At 39.1% G+C, this 22102-nt stretch overlaps 1 protein-coding gene across 1 annotated transcript in view; it reads left to right on the top strand.

Annotated features, from left to right (window-relative positions):
* LOC123350907 (kinetochore-associated protein 1-like) overlaps positions 1 to 22102 on the top strand; it is a 67928-nt gene that overhangs the window by 25994 nt on the left and 19832 nt on the right. The window contains exons 29-44 of the mRNA XM_044989796.1: positions 3116 to 3250; positions 5183 to 5302; positions 6857 to 6926; positions 7002 to 7069; positions 10150 to 10415; positions 11802 to 11974; positions 12179 to 12276; positions 13331 to 13475; positions 14301 to 14357; positions 16248 to 16411; positions 17023 to 17127; positions 19625 to 19753; positions 20260 to 20376; positions 20840 to 20949; positions 21187 to 21397; positions 21970 to 22059. Coding sequence (XP_044845731.1) covers positions 3116 to 3250; positions 5183 to 5302; positions 6857 to 6926; positions 7002 to 7069; positions 10150 to 10415; positions 11802 to 11974; positions 12179 to 12276; positions 13331 to 13475; positions 14301 to 14357; positions 16248 to 16411; positions 17023 to 17127; positions 19625 to 19753; positions 20260 to 20376; positions 20840 to 20949; positions 21187 to 21397; positions 21970 to 22059 — 2058 coding nt within the window. The remainder of the gene's footprint in view (positions 1 to 3115; positions 3251 to 5182; positions 5303 to 6856; positions 6927 to 7001; positions 7070 to 10149; positions 10416 to 11801; positions 11975 to 12178; positions 12277 to 13330; positions 13476 to 14300; positions 14358 to 16247; positions 16412 to 17022; positions 17128 to 19624; positions 19754 to 20259; positions 20377 to 20839; positions 20950 to 21186; positions 21398 to 21969; positions 22060 to 22102) is intronic.

Below are 22102 nucleotides of genomic sequence, written 5' to 3'. Positions count from 1 at the left end.
CAAGTAAAAATAAAATTAGCAAAACAAATGTAACTTAATCCTCATTCTCCTGCTTTTGGGAGACAGGAAAATTTAACTACTACTAAAATGGCTAGTTGGCTGGATTAGAAGTAAGCATTTGTAGTCTACTGTTGAGACCTGTTCAGAAAGGTGCTTATTAGTTCTTCCATTGTAAATGCTACCACAGGCTATTATCCTGTACAAAGGAACCAAACTCAAATGATATGGATGAGATGATTACAAAAGAGAAAATGTAGTCCTGCATTTTCTAATCCAAATGGGATTGGTGCACTGTCCTTTTTCTTAATGAGATGCCTGGTAAAGAAAAACACTATTCAATACAGATCTCTGCAAAGTATTTGAAAAGCAGTCTTAGTCTGCGTCCCACTCCCCATCCACCCCAATGCATCAGTGGCTATTCTCAGACAAATTTAGAGATTAGATCTCTAGCATTTCTCATGTCCCTTGGGCTTTGTCTACACTTATGGCTCTGTGTAGAATACAGACACTGAACACCCATGTGGCCATGGTCGCTGGAGGGCCTATACTGAGAATGCTCAAACAGGCAGACTGCAAAGAACAAGGCAGACAACCTCAAGACTGGTGGTGTAGTTTATAATTAGGGCCCTACCAAATTCACAGCCATGGAAAACATGTCACGGACCATGAAATCTGGCCACCTCCAGTAAAATCTAGTCTTTTGTGTGTGTTTCCCCTATACTATAAAGATTTCATGGAGACCAGTTTCTAAAATTGAGGGTCCTGACCAAAAGGGGGTCACAAAGTTATTTTATGGAGGTTGTGGTATTGCCACCCTTACTTCTGCTCTGCCTGCAGAGCAGCAGCTGTTGGCTAGGCACCCAACTCTGAAGGCAGCACCCCACCTGCAGCAGCACAGAAATAAGGGTGGCAATACCGTACCACTCCACCCTTACTTTGTGCTGCTGCCTTCAGAGCTGGGCAGCCAGAGTGGCGACTGCTGACCTGAGGGCCCAGCTCTGCAGGCAGCAGTGCAGAACTAAGGGTGGCAATACCGTACCATGCCATCCTTACTTCTGTGCTGCTGCTGCGGACAGTGGCTCTGCTTTCAGAGCTGGGATCCCAGCCATCAATCACTGCTCTCCAGCTGCCCAGCTCTGAAGGCAGTGCTGCTGCCAGCAGCAGTGCAGAAGTAAGGGTAGCAGTACCACAACCCCCCTCCCCCAAACGATAACCTTAACTACCACACACACACCCTCCCTCTCCCTCTCCTCCCCACTCCCCTCCTTTTTGGGTCAGGACCTCTACAATTACAATACCGTGACAATTCAGATTTAAATAACTGAAATCATGAAATTTATTATTTTTAAAATCCTATGACCATGACATTGACCAAAATGGACCACGAATTTGATAGGGACCTATCTGTAATTAAATTTCACCAAGCCAGTAACTAAATAGCTTCTGTAATGCCTTACTGGTTATCAAGAAGCCAAAATACAGTTCCCTTTAAGCATTCCAGCCTTTGGCTCCCCTCTAGACAGTCAAGTCTAAGATAGTGAGGGTTACTGAAAACCTTATTCACCATATATGAAGTTCTACCAATCCCAAGAGATCAGACACATTACCCACCAAGTCAGTGAATATTTCAGATCTTAACCCAAGTACATGCTTACAGCCAATCCTTTTTAACTAAATCTAAGGTTTATTAATAAAAAGCATTGCTATGGTTAAAGCTCTTTATATATACAGATATGAATACAGTTCTTAGGTCAGTTTCATAGCAGAGATGGTGAGGTTGCTGATTTGTAAAAATCCTTCTAGAATCAATTTAAAAGGTTATAGTCCAATAGGTTATCCATGTGCAGAGTTTATTCAAATTCTTCCATGAGAAATTGCAGGGATAATCCAGAGTAGACCTGGAGACCTCAGTTTTGTGACTTAGACTTTCCCTGACAAAGTTTAAGCAGATCTGAGATAAAACAGAATCAGGTACGACTTTTGTTACAGTAGAAGCAGGCTGTGGTCACAGCAGGGCTTCCTTGGCGGAAGAATAGGTAATGTATATTGTTGCTTTGAAGCTAATCCCTATTTGCTAGGTTTACACGGGGAAACTAGTTGCATTCATTAGCATAAGGCAGTTAACCATCAGACAGTTCACAGGTAGTCCACTAAAAATTTCAAAGACAAATGAAGACAATAATATTACACCACACGTTCCATCTAAATATTAATATCTACAGGCTAATTAGATCACATTGTTAAACTTCTAACAAGATATAGGTAAACAGACAAATACAATTCGTATCTATTCTTAATTCTCTAACAATTCAGGCCTACATTTCAGGGTCTGTAGTCTATTTCAGTGCTTCTCAAAGTCGGGCCGCCGCTTGTTCGGGGAAAGCCCCTGGCGGTCTAGGACGGTTTGTTTACCTGCTGCATCCGCAGGTTCGGCTGATCGCGGCTCACACTGGCCGCAGTTTGCCGTCCCAGGCCAATGGGGGCTGCAGGAAGTGGCGCAGGCCGAGGGATGTACTGGCCGCCCTTCCCACTGCCCCCATTGGCCTGGGACAATGAACCGTGGCCAGTGGGAGCCGCGATCGGCCGAACCAAACAAACAGGCCCGGACCGCCAGGGAATTTCCCTGAACAAGTGGCGGCCCAACTTTGAGAAGCACTGGTCTGTTTAACATGGCTTTGCTAACTATCTACAAGGAATGGCCCTGTTTACCATTTCAGTACTCTCCTAATACATCCTTCAAAGTTATTTTTGGGTCATTCAGCCTGCTGGTTGTTTTAACCCTTGCTGGCTCAGCGTCACAGCCCAGCTAACGCAGGTATAAACAGCAGTGTAGTTGGTGAGGCACTGCTTAGGCAAGTAAAATCCAGATGCACTAGAACTTTACAGTTTGTACCCTGCATAGCTCTTTACATGCCCAAGCAGTGCCTCCCACATTTACATTGCTATTTTTAGCAGCGTAGTGAACTGCTGCCTCCCTGCTGCCAGAGCTTTTCTCTGCCGTAATAAAAGGCTACAGCATTGTGGAAAAGCTCTGGCAGGGAGGAAAGGCTCTGGCAGTTCTGCTTCTAAACGTTTCCAGCAAGATTTAGTATCTATGTCTGTTTTCTTGTTTCAGAGACTGGTGAAATACATTCTGAAACAAGATACCCCTACTTCTCTGGAAGATGCTCTAAAAATTGTGGCAACATATATGTTGCCAAGTGTGGAAGTCTATATTTTAAGGATGGTGGACCTGATTGATCGAGATCGGGTATGAAAGTTTTTGTAGTCATTTGATATCTGTTAAATACTTGGGGCCTATTTTTCAGAATTGCACAGTTACTGCAGTTTGACAAATATCTGTGTATGCAATTCATGCAATCATACTACTAACACTGGTTGTAGCCAATATTATAGTATTGAAGATCAAGCCTCTATATATATATAATGACTAAGATATGAGTAAGTTAAATTTATCATGGTTTTCCATGAACTAATGCATAATCACTGAAAGCACGTGTACACTACTGAACGACCATATTCTGATATAAAGTGAAAAACATGGTAAATCCTCCTTCATTCACTGCCAAAAAGAATGAAAACAGTGTATGCTAAAATAAAATATGCTAGACATTTTCTAAAGCTTTTCTGCAGTTGCTGTTGAGCGTGGTTGACTTTCTCCAAGCCAGCAAGAGAAGAGTCCATTTCTGGCTTGGCAGCATTGCCATATTTGACACAGGGTGTCAAAACATGTCAGTTTCCATGTTGTAAAGAGGGCCTAAGAGTTGGAGTATGTCACACACCATTTTTTGTGGGAAGGGCTATTGAGCAACTCTTTACTGGCACAAACACCCACCTTCTGCATCCCTATGACTAGCAGGTGGTTTCCTCTTCTGCAGAGCTTTCTGACTGGACAATTTAGGTCACAGTTCACCTAAGCACTTAAGCACATCCTTAAGTCCTACTGATGTTAGTGGGACTCAGGAATGTGCTGAACCTTCAGCATGCGTAAGCGGGGAATTAAATGATTTAGCACTGCCACATTATGAGAGGAGACTGTTTAGTCATTGAATTGCTGGTCACCTTTAACCATGACACAATCTTTGCCTTAAATCATAGATATCTTTAGTAAAAGTCAGACTGGTCATGGGCAATAAACAAAAAATCATGGAAGCCATGACCTGTCTGTGACTTTTGCTGCTGCAAAAGTTTTTTTGCTGTGTCCTCCACCACCGTAGTGACTGGGAGCTGTGAGGTTCCCCTTCTGCCTGCAGCAGCTGGAAGCTGCAGGGTGAACATATTTCCCAAAGAGAAAACAGGACACCCCCAGCCACTTGCCAGAGGCAACCCCTCCCCCCTCACACAAGGCTTTCACCCGTCACTGGAACCCTGAGGAGGGCCCCTTCAGGAGTCTGTCACCTATCACTGGAACCTTGCAGGGGGCTGCCTGTCACTGCTGTCACTAGAACCCTGCCAGTGCCCCGCTGACTGCCAGCCCAAGTCCCACAGCCCCTGGAGCTGTGAGGGAAGAATGTCAGGGAGGTCTCTCTGGATGTTATGGATTCCGTGACTTCCATGACATAAAGGTAGCCTTATCTATGATTATTCTTGCATATCAGGATCTGGGTCTAGGATATTCCTCCCTGTAATGGACCTGCAGTGTGGTAGGCTCCTCTGACTGAGGAAAGGAACTAGACAGGCCCCCTCCAAAGTACAGTTTCCCACCCTAAAAATTGGAAAGTCACTTTTTCAACAGTAACCAACTTCTGCTATTCCACTCTCTTACCAGCATGTGGTAATAAAAGTAGTCATGCTTGCATAGTCCTGCTTACAAATGCTATCAATCAATTGTTTTGCAAGAACTCGTAAAAAAAAAAAGGCAATTTCTTTAACTATTGTAATTATCAACAAATAAACTTGTAGTTTAGCTGCCCTCAGCTCTCTGAATCAAAGGATCTACACATGCTAAAAACTATTTTGGGATATTAGAGAGTTTGTATGTTATGACAAACTGTGTGCTCTATAAAAGGGGAGAGTTAATAGACTCCCCAAGCTGTAAATTGAACTTAAAAAGTCTCATCTGGTGGGGCACCATTATAATGTCAGACAGTAAAGAGATGAGATAATAAGATAACTGACAAGAAAATTAAAGTTCTTTTGTCAAACTATTTTTGACTTACGCCTTATAACTTTTTGTTTTCAGGGAGAGGAATCTCTAAACTTATTAAAATCTCTGCCCATTGCTGAGGCAGAGGAAGTTGCAGAGAGATTGTCTATATGGGCAAGATTGCTTCTTTCTGCAATACCAGATAATTCTGAAGAGGTATTAACTAATTTTACTACATAAAATAAATGTATATTGAGCATTCTCAATGCTGCTTTCAACACGTGTAAAAAAAGGGGGTGATTGATGGAGAACTGGTAAAATCTAACGTACCTTTCAGAGGTATAAAGGTGCATATCTCTTGCTTTCTGTATCCATTCATCCATTTGTAAAAAAGCAAATCATGTAAGGTAAAACCACTGTCAGAAATGTTCCCTGTATTTTTGAGGCACATTTTCATCTTGGTACAGAGACTTGCATATTTGACTCCCATGAGTATTAATTAAATTACAAATGTAAATCCTAATGCATTACAACTAATTTTACCCAGTTGTAAAGTCAGGATTTAACAAACAAATATAGCTCAAATAATTTTAAAATTTTTGTCTAAGATCTAAAAAAAGTTTGTAAATGGTATAGCACTGATGTGTGACAAAATTACATAAAGTTCTTCTTTGAGGAGAAACACCTTGTGGGTGCTCCACTTTAGGTATCTTGGCGCCCTGCACTTCTAGTCGGAGACTTGTGGTAGCAGCGCCCTGGTTGGCTGTGCATGCGCAGCAGCTGTCTCACACTGCTCTGAGTGGTTACTCTGCACGGGCAACCAACCGTCACCCAGTTCCTTCTCTACCACCTTTGGTTTTGGTTGGAATGACAGCAGCGCCCTTAACAGCTCTCATATTCCTCTAATTTCTTCCCCTTCCTTAGTTATTTCCCTCGTTATTGATTTCTTCTTTCACTTTTGTTCTGATTACCATTTAAAAAAAACAAAAACACTTCCCCCCCCTTTTTTTTCTCCCCACCTCAGGCGGGCAGTCGCCGAAGAGGCATTAGCCTGGCTCTCCAGGTTTCAAACACTGACCTGCAGACTTTCAATACCAGTGGCAGACGGCCACACGCGGTGTGTCTGCCTGGGAGAGACACGCATTTACCAAAAGTGTCCCCCCTGCAAGAAACTCACAGCGAGGACATGGAAGGCTAGGGACCTCTAACTAAAACTTTTAATGATGGAGAGATCCTTCTGACCTGCCTCCAACCCCAAGTCCAGGACACCTCCTTGCCAGTCCTTACCTGCAGCTGCCTGTTATGGGGTCCTCTTCAAAAACAGCTGCTAAGGACCCTGGTCCTAAAAAAGCCACAAAAAAGTGGTCTCATGCTTCACCACACCGTGATTCACCTCCTCCTAAAAAGCGATGTCTGCCCGCAAAAACTGCCCCGGTACCGATGGCACCGAGAGCGCTGGACCGCAAGCACCAGGGCCGTCCGGTACCAAGGCGTCCCAAGGATCAAAAGACCCAGTGCAGTCTAGCTCTCATAGGAGAAAAACTAAGCCTCATAGCTTGGCTCCGAGGGAACTGAACAAACCTCAGGCACAGAGCAGCGCTATGGCCCACACCCTAAATTCATACCCAAGGTCACCTCCCTCTTCCATCTCAACGAACCCATTTACTTACCTGTATTCTTTCCCAAGCCGCACTTCGATCATCTGAGCTGTGTACCTAAGACTACCCACCAAAGGCCAAATGAAATATTAACTATCACCCTTTTTTTTAGCGCAAAACGCAAATGTGTGTAACAAAGACACTTGTGGAGGTTCTTAAATTCCTGCTTCGCATTCAGAAAGGTAAGTTGTAACTTATCCCTTTATGTATTGTCTCAGTACGTAGCTCAGTAAGTAACTATTTTTCCTATTTTACAGAAAATCCTCTGAAGGAAGATGAATGTAAAGCAAACTTAAAAACGTTTGAAACACTTGCTAGCTTGCAGGTAAGTATATTATAGTTACAAGAAATTAAAATAGGTTTGAAATTACCCTGAGTAATGTTGTTAAATGATTCATTTTTTAAAATGAATCCTATTAAAATGTAATTTTTAGCTACAATTTTACTACCTTCTGTGTGTAATAGTAGCTTACAAATAAATTAAAAATGTTCAAATGGCTATGGATGATGAAGATTGATAAACAGATTTTTGTCATCTGAAACATTATTTCCATGCTAGTATTTTAGGGAATATAAAGCAGAGTGGATAAAAATAAATATATATATTTTTTTAAAAAATGAATAAATTAACCCTGATTTTATTTACATTAAATATTTCTCTTTTTTTACTTTTAAACAGGTTTATTTTTAATTTGAAATTGACAACTTATGTTAAGGCCTAAACTTGATATAATTTAAATAAATAAAACTAATATGCTGCATCAGTGAGCCCTTCTCAAATTTTTATCAGTTAGGGGTCTGCTCATTTAATTATATACAGAATAAGAGGGAAAATATCATCTCCATTTTTATTAAATGTCACGTCGTACTATATTCAGTATCTATATTTTCAGTCTTTCCAATGATGTTGGTATTTACACTTTTTCAAATGTGAGTACTTCGTTTCTGTTGTACAGAAACGACTTTGCCTTAATTACTTTTTGTTGCAGTTTAGCTAGCAGGTGCAGAGAAAACGCTTTTAATTTAATTCCAATTTCCATGTAAATGCAGCTTGACCAAAGTTTTGTGTAACAAATTAACATATAGTTAATAAGAAATGTGACTCTCATTTCTAACATAATAAAAAATGTAAAAATTAAGAATTTGAATAAATGTATGTTGAGCTTCATAACTGCTTAAATAAATATATATAGCTATGGTGTATCCTCCTGGTTAGCACAAAGCAAAGTGTGAAACTTAGTGTAAAAACTATATTTAGTTGCAAACTAATGAGAATGAACCTTTCTTTGGGAAAATAACTAAAAAGCACAAGAAAACAAAATTAAAATGGATTTAAATCAAGGCTTCCTGTTTGCTGATTTAAATCAGTCCATCCTGGTAAAAAGTTCCCAGGCCATATGTTGTTGGTGACTGAAAAAAATTCATACCACTTAATCTTGAGTTAGGGCATATCTACACGGTGCAGCAAGACGCATCCTAGGGGTGTGATTCTTACTAGACAGGAACTGTGGTCTAATGGACAGAGCACATTAATGGTACAATTTGAAATGGGCCTACATTAAAGAACATCAGGGAACTTTTACTGTGCACCAGCAGGGTCGCAGGGTCTACATGCACAACGCATTAATGTGCTTTAGAAATCACACTTCCATAATGCGCATTACCATGTTGCATAGACAAGCCCTTAGTGGTGTTGATGATCACCGTTACTTTTGTGGCACGCTCCAAGCTAGTCACTGCCTTGTTAGCACTGACTTGCCCAAAGCCATGCAGTAAATCATTTGCAGAGTTGGGATTAAAACTCAGAAATCTTTTCCTGTTTTCTGTTAATGTGCTCTGTTCCCATCCCCTTCTAGTGTAACTTATAGGGCTAGCCTGCTTCCTTGCCCCTCTCTCTAAAATATTGAAAAATAGGATTTTTATGGGTTTAATTGTTTTTATTATAATAGGTTTATATTGAAGTAGTTTGGCTGTAACACAAGGGACCTACAGGCCATATCCTGTATGTTGAGCTAAGGCAAAGTTAGCATACATAGGTTTTGGACTAGGTAAATAGTAATAAGTTAAGCATAAGGTTCATATATGCAGTAATCTTTAACTAAAATACATATGCAAGTTGGCATAGGGGGCTTTCCGAAGTTCATGTCCTCTGTAAATCGCAGCTACACCACAAGGTACACAACAGGTACATGACAAGGAAAGAACCAGAAAAACAAAAATAACAAATGTAAAAATAATTCAATGTTGTTAATACGTACAAACATACCTGCCTATAAAATAAGTGTACCCCAACATTTCGGTGGGTAAGAAAACTAAGTTTGGACATGGAAGAAGGGCTCAAGCACCCACGCCCTATAAGAGGGGTGACCCACAATGCCAAGGAGGCATCTAAGTTGCTGCTTTTTCAGAGCTTCAGAGCTGGTTTACTAAGCTTTTTTTCCTAAGCTCCAAGCTTCTTTGTTCTTAGCTTATTAGTCTGTTAGTTTTAATTTTAAGTTTTAAGTCAGTTAGTTAAGTCAAATTCTAAGTTAGCTTCAATAGCTTTTGCTCTCTAGCTTCTTCTAAGCTCTGTATCTCCCACTCAAAAAATGAGAAACCTGAGGCAAGGCTGGTCCTTTGTCTCATCGCCAGGTCATCAAGAAAGGGTGTAAGTATATTAATCAAAAGCTTTATAGTATATCATATGTATTTTTAGAATAATAGTACTGCATTTATAACTCTAATTATTTTACCATTTAATTACTATTTAATTATAATTCCATTTATCTCAATAAAAGTCTTTAAGAAATATTGGTCCCAGTGTGAGCATCCTGTCATACCCCTGAGGGTCTTTTGCATACTCTATGTAGCCTGATTCTGGGACAAGAACTTTATTATCTTCTGATTAGATTAATTGGCGAGCCTATAACCCATACTGTCCAAATTAATATTAACCTCCTAAATCAGGCAACACTAGGAATATATTTAAACTGTCAAGAAACAGTATCATCTTGCCAGTTCTCACTTCACTGATCCAAAAATCTGATGATCTTGCCAAAAATCCTAATAATTCCACCAACTTCTCAGCAAAGATTTTCTAATAGTGCTGTAATGTTGCATATTACCAAGAATTGATTATCTTTTCCATAGTAGACTGCAGTATATTTGATCTATTAGGAAGTGTTACATAGTTTAAAATATATTGCATCAAAAAGTGTTTTTTTTGTTTGGTTTTGTTTCATACTAATTAGCTATATTCTTTAATCTACAGTGGGGTTTCTAGTGACCAGTCTGAACTAGTAAACTCAATTTTGTGATAACATTCATCTATGAATGAGGGAATGAGTGTAAAACTTAAACAAGACAAATTTCTAAAGTAAGTCACATGAATAAGAAAGTTCTGTTCTATTTGACTTTTTGTTGCAGGAGGATTTCGATATCTTTATTTCCATCAAGGATTATGGGAATCCTTTGTTGATGTCTCAGCTCCTTGAAGAGCACATAAAAGCCTATGAAAGAATCCAATCCATGGCAAAATCTAGAAAAGTGCAAACAACAAAGAACTGTTCCACTGAATCAAGACTCTACAGACTAGCTTTACTTCTGCAAATTACAGAGCAAGAGTTGGGGGCAAAGCTGGCACTGAGGTCATTAGATGCTGGAAAAATTGAAGAGGCACTAAAGATATGCAGGTAAAATTTCAGAAGAGTTCAGGACTGGTTAGCATTAAAGTAAGAAGAAGTATGCAATAAACTCTTTCTGGTACTCTGCAATAGCTGGTAGCTGTAATGCAAAGGCAAGATTGACTAGAAGGAAGAGGAGCCACACAGCAGATCCACTTAAGCAATATACTGTGTTGTGTAGAAGACTGCAAGAGTAGGGTCACCTTGGATTGTTTGGCGTCTCCCAGTGTGTTTTTTCCGTAACTTGGTTATTAATGCCATCCTCTTTACTAAGGCTAGGGCTACACTAAAAAGTTAAGCGAAGTAGTTAAGTTGACCTAACCCCCAGCATAGACAATGCTAGGTCAACCGAAGAATTCTTCCATCAACCTAGCTACCAGCTCTCGGGGAAGTGAATTAACTACAGCAACAGGAGAACTCCTTTCCTCGCTGTAGAGAGTATCAACACTGAAGCCCTACAGCAGCTCAGCTAGAGCACTGCAGCTGTGCCGCTGCAGCTTGGCTGGTGAAGATAGCCTAAGTAAAGGATCTCAGTAACACAGATGAGTAAGAGTGTGTATTTTAATTCTAGCAATTTAATACTGTTGTACTGGATGAAGAATCATTCAAGTAGACCGTATTAGCCAGCCACTATATATAGCTGAGCTTCTTGAGTCCCAGGAACACAGGTGTCTCGCAACTTACGCGCATTTAACATGCGCGATTTCAACTGTATGCGTATGGCTGGAGTGGGGGGGCGTGGCCTCAAGATTTAAAGGTCCTGGGGCACCAGCTGTGGCTGGGAGTCCCAGGGCCTTTAAATCACCCAGGGGCTGCCAGCTGCAGAGGTGGCTGGTAGCCCCTGTGGCGAACTAAAGGGTCCGAGGCTCCAGCCACCGTGGAGCTCCGGGCCCTTTAAATGCCCCCCGGCCGCCGGAGCTGCGTGCGGGGTTTAAAGGGTTTGGGGATATAATTTCCACTATACGCGGTTTTCGCTTTACGTGATAACCATGGAACGGAACCCCCGCCTAAGATAAGACTTGCCTGAACATGAAAACCATCCAAACCCTAAGCTATCCAGCCTTCGGTAGCTGAAACTCTTTGATCAACATACCAGTTTAGTTAGGGCCCTCAGTTACTTTTCAGTTCACTTCTTGAAAGTGACACAAAATGGAGGTTAAACTAAAATAATTTATAACCAATAACTAATTTCACAACAGTCAGTAGTTATATACAAGGTAAGCACTAGTTGTCCTTTTTCTTGCATATCCGTTTATTCACTTTTCAGGCCCAGCAGCATCACCTATTTGAGCTAATTTACTTAAATGTTGTTGGATTAATATTAATGCCTCAAAAGAAAAGTTGATTTTTATCTTAAATAAAAATCAAACAAATTTCCCCTTTGTTTCATTAAAGAGATTTATATGAACATCACTGTAATGAACAAACAGGGAAGTTGCTATTTTTAGCTTGTCAAAAGCTTTGTCATATGTTGGGAGCTGATGTTCCAATGATCACACCTAAAGGACTGAACTTTCCAGCAGTGATAAATGAGATGGCATGCCAAGCAGCTACAATATGCAGTCCAGGTAATCCAGTATCATAGTTTCTTATTTCTGTTCATGTTGGAAAGTAGATTTTCTGACAAATCACTTTTCTATGATATATGAAAACAAAGTGAATTTGTATGCATGCATACCGCTGTAAAAATAGGTGACACCAAATGGTGATTTTCTTTATAATAGAGAATATGACTTACATAAAAGAATGACAATGACTTTAATTTCTCACAGATCTGTTATTAGATTGTCTGGAGCTATGTAAATACACATTGGCTGCTAAGGAAATTTACGGACAATGCCAAACGGAAAACTATGGATTTATGGCAAAGGTAACGTCCTCAAATTTGAAGCTTAATTTTTTCTTTTACAGTGCTTTATGAAATATTCAGTTTGTGCATCTTTGTCAACTTGCCGAGGAATACCTAATGATAGGTGCTAATTAGCTACTGGCATCCAGACCAAAATATTATCAACTCCTCTGCCTCATGTCTCCTATATCTCCGAACAAAAGCTATTGTATCTTGTGTTCCCAGAACATCTGTTTGTGTACCATTATTAATACTCTTAATGTAATGTCTATTAATTTCCGTTGCCAAGACAGCTTGAAATCGCAGAACACTGATTCTGAAAACTTTTTTACAAAAAGTGGTGAGGTTGTACAATGATATCTATGTGGGTGGTGGGTTTTTTGATAAATACATGTAGAATTTGGAGACACTCCCATCAGCTAACAACTTTAAGATACCATTCAAGAGTTTGACCTATCCCTTTGTTACTGTTTCTTGTTTGTTGATCGCCAACAGCAGTTTGGGCTGCGAAAAATGTAAGGATCTTACAGTCTAATTAGCATAGACCAAACAGGTGGAACAAATAAAGGCATTTACGGCCTGGTGCAAAACTCACTGAAGTCAATGGGAATCTTTCCACTGACTTTAATGAACTTTTGATTAGCCCCTGATTTGGGATTGGAGAGTCCAATCTTAAATGGGTAATTTTCAGTTCCATTTAGTTCTTGTGAAAACTGATATTAGAAAATGCAGATGTTCTCTGGAATGCTAACAATAAATAAATAAATGAATACACTTTAATGCACTGTTTTTTTAAAAAGCCAAATTAAAAAAGATCTCCCTTTCAACATTAGTGGGCGTTATGCCCACATAAGAAGTAGGAAATGTCTTTCATTCCCAGTGCCCAGCAAAAACCAATATCTTGAGGACACATTTTCAAACACGAGCATCTTTTCTTCCTGAATTTGGAAACCTGATCTGTAATGTCATGCAATTTATTAGTTTTACAATTATACATACTTTTTAGCTGATCCCTTTGTGGAGCTTCACGAGCATTTTATTTCCTGTTCATATTTTTTGCAATGTGTTAATTTAGGCAGCATCTTGTGGAGCTGATAAGGATCCTTATGAAGAATGGACCTATGATGATGATTTCTTTAGTGAAGATGGGATAGCTCTTGATCCACAGATGGCGCTCCCAGTTGCATATGAAACTATTTCGTCCCTTGTGCCTGTTGCTGGTAACCTTTTTCCTTAATGTTATGAGTTAGTGTACAGTCTTTTTCCCATTTCATATTAAACTGTTTTTAGGTAGGAATACAAATAATTCAGTACACAATTTTTTTGAAACTGATATCATTCCCCAATCTTCCCCCTCACATAGTTTTTGATAACTTCAGCAATTATGAATAGACGTTTGCATTGTATTAGGTTTTGTCAAGAGACTTACATTTTCAGTTATGCATCAGAAACACTGAATATTCTAAAACTATTTATTTCTTGTGTAGCATGGCAAATATACACTTTCATTTTCTTAATACTTCATTGTATAAATACTTCATTGTATTCTAAATATTTCATTTTTTATCTATAAGCATTCTTGGAAAAGGTCAGATCTATGTATAGATGATATGCTAATTGACTAGTAAGCTAAAAATCAAACTTTCCGAGTATGAAGGAAATTGTGTTTGACTGTGGTGGTTTTTGTTTTTGTTTTTTCCCTCACATGGGAAAATGTATGAGATCTATAGTTCCATCCAGGCAAAGGAATTTACACACAGCTCCTGCAGGGTTAATAGAAACTGTTTATATTTCTTCAGGCAGAGATGAGAAAATGGTTCCCCTGTTATGAAGTAATATCCAGTTATACACAAGAAAATCACAGAAAAGATCCTAGCTCTCACAGTCAGAATGGGGCACTAATTTAATTATACCAGAACATAATTCTTTATCTAGCTTTATTTTTGTATTGGTTTCAAAGTATAATATTTTAACAGTAATTTCCAATGTTTATAACTTTGCTAAGATCTTAGTGCACTGCTCACAAATATTTATCTTATTTGCAGATAACAAGATGTATCCTTTGGACTCTGTAAGCTTGGCAAACTGTCCATTTATTAAAGGTACTATGAAGACCTATTAACAGCACAAGAGTAAAATACTCTAAAATGTTACTAAGTGTTTAATTTAATCCCACAAAAGCTAAACATAACCAATTATTTAGCATTAAATAGGTAAGACTTCCCACTAATATGGAATTTTTATGCCCATACATCACCACAACACTCTGTTATAAAGTACAGCTGAGGACCACTTAAAAACAGTGCACAACACAGCTTTTAATTTAGTTACCAGTACCACCTACAGGGACTATATTGTACCTGTGCTCTAGAGATGGCCCTTTCTCTTGTTTTATTGCTGGGTGTTAGTTTTGACCTATAGAGCTCTGCATAGTAGACAATCCTCTGCATCTTGGAGAACCCATCACTTCATGTCTTATTCCAGCAGCTGATCAACTTGGGTGCTTGAGCTGTCTATCTTTAGACAGAACACCCTGTCCCCAGATAAAAACTTAGTGGAAGGTCCATTATTTATTATTATGCATTACAATAGTGCCTCTGTACAGTGCCTGCAACAAGGCCCTAACACACCTGCCTGCTCTGAAGAGTTTACATTCTAAATGGACAAGACAGGCAACAGGTGAGAGAGGTATAACATACAAGTAGAAGATGGGAAACTGCAGTACAGACCGCCTAAGCAACTTGTTTACCACGTAGGAAATTTGTAACAGAACTGTGAATTGAACCCAACCTATCCTGAGTTCCAATCCAGGACTTTAACCACAAGATGATCCTTCATCTCTCATTCTTGAATATGAATTGTACCCCTGCTTCCCTCAGTTATCATATGGGGCACGTTACAAAGCTATACACTTCCCCAGGGATGGATTGAATGTGGATGAGCGGGTTGAAGATGGAAGGGTTTATTTGTATAGTTGAACCTCAGAGTTACGAACACCAGAGTTACCAACTGACCAGTCAGCCACACACCTCATTTGGAACCGGAAGTATACAATCAGGCAGCAGCAGAGGGACGCGCACACATAAAGTAAATAGTACTGTGTTAAATGTAAACTACTTTAAAAAAAAAAAGGAAAGCAGCATTTTTCTTCTGCATAGTAAAGTTTCAAAGCTGTATTAATTCAATATTCAGTTGTAAACTTTCAAAAGAACAACTATATTTTTTTCAAAGTTAATAATATTTCAGAAGAACCTCCATTCCCGAGGTGTTTGTAACTCTGAGGCTCTACTGTATGTGTCTAGGACTTTTGGACAGGCCCATTTGTATATATCTAAAATGAATATAACTGTCCAAAAATGCACCTCACATACAGATGGAACAAGAAGATTGACATAGAGTTGTATTATGTTAACCTACACAAGTGTGTTCTTGAAACAGAAAAGCAATCGTCTAATACTATACTCAGGAGGCAACATGGTCCAGTGGATAGGGCACTTGATTGGGAGTCAAGAGACCTGTATCAGCCACTCACGTGCATGCCTTGGGCAGATAATTTTTACTTTTATGCCCCTGAGTTTCCTCCTATGTAAAATGGAGAAAATGTTACTAACCTTCCTTTCTAAAGCACTTTGAGATACAGATGACCAGCTAATTAGTAGTAATACCCTGTAGGTCCTTTCATAGAGAGGAGAACTGCTCAGAAAAGACTGATTGTTTCTGCAAGAATCCACAGCTGACTAACAACATCTGATTGTTAAACTAAAGAGGATTTTTTTATTAAGGCATTAACTTCTGAACATCAAGTTTGTAAAGGAGGTTAAAATTGACCTACCAATATCATCTGCACCATTATTCTTTTTTAACAAAGAATACCTTAATGTAGAGAGAGAAATCAGGTTTCATTGTAAATTTCAAGAACTTAATTAGACTTGGCATACAAGCTTCCTTAATATATAAGCTAATCATTTTCTTTCTGGTGAAACATTCCATAGGACAGAACCGTCTGTTGCCAGTCAAAACGCCCATCTGTGCACTGCTTGAGAACCTAATGGAAAGCAGTCAGTGTGAGTTAGCCTTGCGACTAACAGTCTGTCTGTTTGGATCCTGTCTTCAGCACTGTGTATCAAACAACATGGATATGTGCCTGGGTGAGAAGGTATGGAGAAAACCTATGCTGAATTTCACTGAGTAAATTTACCAAATATGGCTGAGGAATAGGTATTGTGATACACATCCTCTCGCTAGAAGTTCATCTCATCACCATCTGATGAGCTGTTTAGTTGCCTGTGAGAAACAAGCTGGTGGTCTTCCCCTTCTAGTGGACAATGGTTTCACATTGCAAAACCACGATCCTAACTGGGACTCTTGAGAGACTCTTTAGGGAGACCAGGGGTTGAATGGGTGTTGATAACAAACATACCCTGCCACTATCTTCCCTCTTCTGAGGTGGCTTCTCTTTTCCCTCAGGGTTGAGAGAGATTGCCATAGGATGGTGAGGGGAACATTGCAGGTTACACTATCCAAACTACATCCTTCTTCTGGATAAACAGAGGACTTCTGTGTCCGGTACTCTGTGTGAAATGTTTCTCAAGCATTTAATTCACTCTGAAAATATAACAATTTACTTGCAAGATGACAGGTTTCAGAGTGGAAGCCGTGCTAGTCGATGTCTCAAGTGACAAAAAATAGTAATTTGTAAAAGTGATTATTTTTTTTAACCCTTAACAGTTACTTTCCTGTCTTGTTTGTTTGGTTTTTTTCCAATAGTTACATGATGGCAAAATGCTAGCTGATGCCAAAAGCTTTCTTATTGCTATGAAACAAAAGTCCACTTCAGTGATTGTCACTGCTGTCCTGGCCTTATTACACAAGGTAAGCATACCGGGCAAACTGGTTGAAACTATAGTAAAGAACAAAATGGTTAGACATATAGATGAACATAATTTGTTGGGGAATAGTCACATGGTTTTTGTAAAAGGGAAATCATGCTTCACCAATCTACTAGAATTCTTTGAGAGGGTCAACAAGCATGTGGACAAGGGGGATCCAGTGGATATAGTGTACTTAAATTTTCAGAAAGCCTTTGACAGGGTCCCTCACCAAAGGCTCTTAAGCAAAATATGCAGTCAAAGGATAAGAGGGAAGGCTCTCATGGATTGGTAACTGGTTAAAAGATAGGAAACAAAGAAGGAATAAATGGTCAGTTTTCAGACTGGAGAGAAGTAAATAGTGGTATCCCTCAAAGGTCTGTACTGGGCCCAGTCCTATTTAACATATTTGAAATAGGAAATGATACCCAGGGTTGTGAGTTCAATCCTTGAGGGGGGCCACTTAGGGATCTGGGGCAAAATCAGTACTTGGTCCTGCTAGTGAAAGCAGGGGGCTGGACTCTATGACCTTTCAGGGTCCCTTCCAGTTCTAGGAGATAGGTATATCTCCATATTAAATGATCTGGAAAAAGGGGTAAACAGTGAAGTGGCAAAATTTGCTGGTGATACAAAACTACTCAAGATAAGTCCCAGGCAGACTGCGAAAAGCTACAAAAGGATCTCTCAAAACTGGGTGATTGGGCAACAAAATGGCAGATGAAATTCAGTGTTGATAAATGCAAAGTAATGCACATTGGAAAACATAATCCCAACTTTACATATACAAAGATGGGGTCTAAATTAGCTGTTACCACTCAAAAATGAGATCTTAGAGTCATTGTGAATAGTTCTCTGAAAATATCCACTCAGTGTGCAGCGGCAGTCAAAAAAGCAAACAATGTTGGGAATCATTAACAAAGGGATAGATAAGACAGAAAATATCATATTGCCTCTGTATAAATCCATGGTACACCCACATCTTGAATACTGCATGCAGATGTGATCGTCCCATCTCAAAAAAGATATACTGGACTTGGAAAAGGTTCAGAAAAGGGCAACAAAAATGATTAGGGGTATGGAACGGCTGCTGTATGAGGAGAGATTAATAAGACTGGGACTTTTCAGCTTGGAAAAGAGACGACTGGGGGGATATGATAGATGTCTATAAAATCATGACTGGTGTGAAGAAAGTAAATAAGGAAGTGTTATTTACTCCTTCTCATAACACAAGAACTAGGAGCCACCAAATGAAATTAATAGGCAGCAGGTTTAAAACAAACAAAAGGAAGTATTTTTTCACACAACGTACAGGCAACATGTGGAACTCCTTGCCAGAGGATATTGTGAAGGCCAAGAATATAACAGGGTTCAAAAAATAACTAGATAAATTCATAGAGGATAGGTCCATCAATGGCTATTAGCCAGGATGGGCAGGAATGGTGTCTCTAGCCTCTTTGCCAGAAGCTGGGAACGGCTGACAGAGGATGGATCACTTGATTCCCTGTTCTGTTCATTCCCTCTGGGGCACCTGGCATTGGCCACTGTCGGAAGACAGGACACTGGGCTAGATGGACTTTTGTTCTGACCCAGTATGGCCGTTCTTATGTATACAGAAAGAACCATTGCATGGGGCCTTCCTGTCTCTGATTTGAGTTCTGAGAAACCCCCCTCTAGCCCATTTTCATCACTCCATGTCCCTCTCTTCTGAAGAATACTAGAGGGCTCACTCCACAGCCTCATTATTGCATTCTCTTATTACTTCTCCATTCCCACATGTAGGCTGTACGGACCCCAACTGAGCATAGTATCAGCTTTAAATGATGAGGTTGGTCTTGTGGTTAAGGCACTTGACTGGGAATCAGGAGACTTGGTTTCAGGTCCCAGTTCTGCCACAGGCATCTAATGTTACCTTGGGCAAGTCACTTAATATTTCCACCTCAGTTCCCCATCTGTAAACAGGGAGAACTAGTATTCCCATTCTTTGGCTGTCTTGTCTATTTAGATTGTAAGTGGGAGGCCTCCCTCTTACTCTGTGTATGTACAGTGATTAGTACAATGGGGTCTGATCTCATTTGGAGCCCTCAGGTGCTATTGAAATAAAAGAATAATGGCATGTATGATTTATATGCATTCTGTATCCCTATTTACTGTACTTTTCGTTTTAAGTGATCTTTTTCTCATTTCTAAAAACCATCTTAAATTGAATCGAGGTTTTAAAAGGCTACCTGTGAATCCAGTAATGTACAGTTATACAACAGTGTCCAGATATACAAAAGTCTGTTGGTCCTTTAAGACTAGTAACCAGCATTTTATTAAACTTACTTCAGTAATAATCCTTTTGTGTTTTTAGGAATAAACTTGGAAAGCACTATCTTCCCTTCTAAATTATAAAAATCTTATTTTCTAACTTAACTAAAAGGCCCAATAGGCCTTTGTATAACTGGACATTTATTTAACTGGAAGTTTCTAAAGTATGCTTATTGTGGATTTAATGTCTATAGGTTTTCAACTGTCGTCTGGTAGATCATAACCTGGCATTGGGTTACTGCACAATTTTGCCCAAGGAAGATATGTTTGAAAAACTCTGGAATGTCATAAACAACACAAGGCAAAATTACAACAAAATTCTGGTAAGCCTGAAAAGGCAGTATACTTATCTTGGCATATACATACTATTAAAGTGCTCGGAGACGTTAACTACATAGTGTAGCAGTGCATTAGAGTTGCCCTCATTAAGGTTTGAAAGTGTTCTGGAGAAATTTGAACTGAACTTGCACCTGCAATAATTTTAAAGGGAAAAAGTCTTTCAGGCAGTAACTTAAAGAATGGAATGGGCCTTGAGGTAAGGAAGAAGGGAAGGATTAAAAGATAACAAGGCAATGGGGAAAGAGTGGCAGAGAATGTGTATTTTAAAAAAAAGTTATGTTTTAGGAGTTGTGACATTTCAGATAGAATGAGCTCTCTTCTTAATGTGAAGAAGAGGAGGTGAGAATTATTATTCTCATTTTCTAGATTGGGAAATTGAAACACAGAAGTTATGGCTTCCACAAGGTCATGCAGTGACCTGGATTTATGATTTCCAGTTTTCTAGCCCCTAGACCATGCTTTTTTCATTCACGTTTGTTTTGTTTTTAAGGCAGTAGCTCTGGTTGGAGCGCAGCTTGCTAGTCAGTATGATGAAGCAGGAGAGAGGCAAAAATTCAAGGAATTAATTACTGATGCAGAGTGGGGTATCCAGCTTGGTAAACTTGATGTGAGTATACTTTTAAATGTTTTAACCAGTTACAGTCTTAATTTAAAATGCCAGTGTGGTTTAATATGAGACAGTTAGTATGTTTCATGTTTGTTGGAGTTCACTTCAGAGCAGTTTCTTGACAGTTAAATTAAAAAAAAATAATTTAATTTACTGCTTTTCATGCACACATCATTCAGGATGTGCACTGAACTTAAATTTGTGGTAAATTTACCACTTTGAAGGATCCATGCAAGAATCTTGCTTAAATACTTTGCTGAATGGGGCCCATAGTAATGAGGTTCTAGCACCACTTCTTCTGGAGCTCAAACAAACATCCCTCGGTTATAGAGGGAGAACAGAAGTTAACGGTTGGAATAGAAGAGTGCAAATGAGTAGTACCAAGCATATTGAAAATAATTCCTTGATTGTGAAAGAATATTTGAAGCACCATTACTAGACTGCCCCTTTTTTGTATCTGCAGATTTCTTTCCAGACTGTATTTAGGCAGCCATCAATAAGAAAGAAAGAACTCATAAGAACCTTGGTACAGAATCCGAATGTAGACACAGACCTTATATTGAAATACTGCAGGTAATATCTGAAGCCAGTCAAAATTGTGGTGTTGCTGGCATAATAAGTAATGTGTTTATATGATTCTGTTTCAGTTTAAATATCGGCTGTTTGTGAATAAACAAACTCAAAAAATAACTGTCCACCTTCATAAAATGCAGTATGAATAATTCTGGCTGTTGTGAATTTATTCATAATGAAATCCACACCCTAATCATATTGATTGATTTAAAATGAAAACATGTTCTCCCTTTTCAGAACTTTCATGTTGGACAGTGATGCAGCACTGCAGCTTTGCATCGAAACACTCCTTCTCCAGAGTGCTAATGCAAATCAAGTTGAAGGAGACTCTGCAGGGGATACTGTGAAGCAGCCTCATTCCACACTACTGGCCAAATCAGTAAAAATAATTCCTTTACTGAAAAGCACAAAAGACCTGGTCATTAGCCTTAGTGGAATACTACAGAAGGTAAAACAGTTACAAAGCATGCATGTCACTTCAAACACTACTTTCATAGCTATCCTCTCACTCTGATGAACGTGGCTATCCTTTATTAGTTAGCTATAAAGGAATCTTAAGAACTACATTTAGATCTTTGTTACTACTGTTAATGTTTTGTTAGTTTAATTAAGAAAATACTACCAGAGACAATGTGTGTGTTTCCTCTTTTTTTCTCTTCCTCCCCCCCCCCACTTCTCCTTATTGATTGAAAATTAAAAAAACCTGGAAATTCTTCAAAAGTTTCAATTAAAAATATACATCTACCTGGGAGCTTACTCTCTCCTCTTCTTTCTGTTTGTTCATTACTGACATAATTTGGCCTCTCTGGAATGCCATGACCACTTTGTGAGATTTTGAGATTATGGTATGAGTAGTGATCTAATTTTCCAGAATGGAAGTAATAAATGCCAGAAGTAAATAAGAAGGTGCTTTGAAGCACTCAGGTTCTTCATCATTATGCCTATTTAGTTGAAAATAAAATTTGAAAAACCATGAAGACTGAATTTGAATCCGTTCTTTTCTTTTGTTTCTTTGAACAGCTTGATCCATATGACTATGAAACTATAGAAAATGTACTGAGAGTGATACAAAGAGCTGATAAAAATAGCACAAGTATCCAGCTTAACCAGGTACAATTAAAAATAAGCAACTGTTACTTTCTTTACAGCCTCT

Source organism: Mauremys mutica, chromosome 16 (genome assembly GCF_020497125.1).
Source record: "Mauremys mutica isolate MM-2020 ecotype Southern chromosome 16, ASM2049712v1, whole genome shotgun sequence".
Taxonomy (NCBI): Eukaryota; Metazoa; Chordata; order Testudines; family Geoemydidae; genus Mauremys; species Mauremys mutica.
Note: the sequence above shows the minus strand (reverse complement) of the source record. Positions and strands in the feature narration are given on the sequence as shown.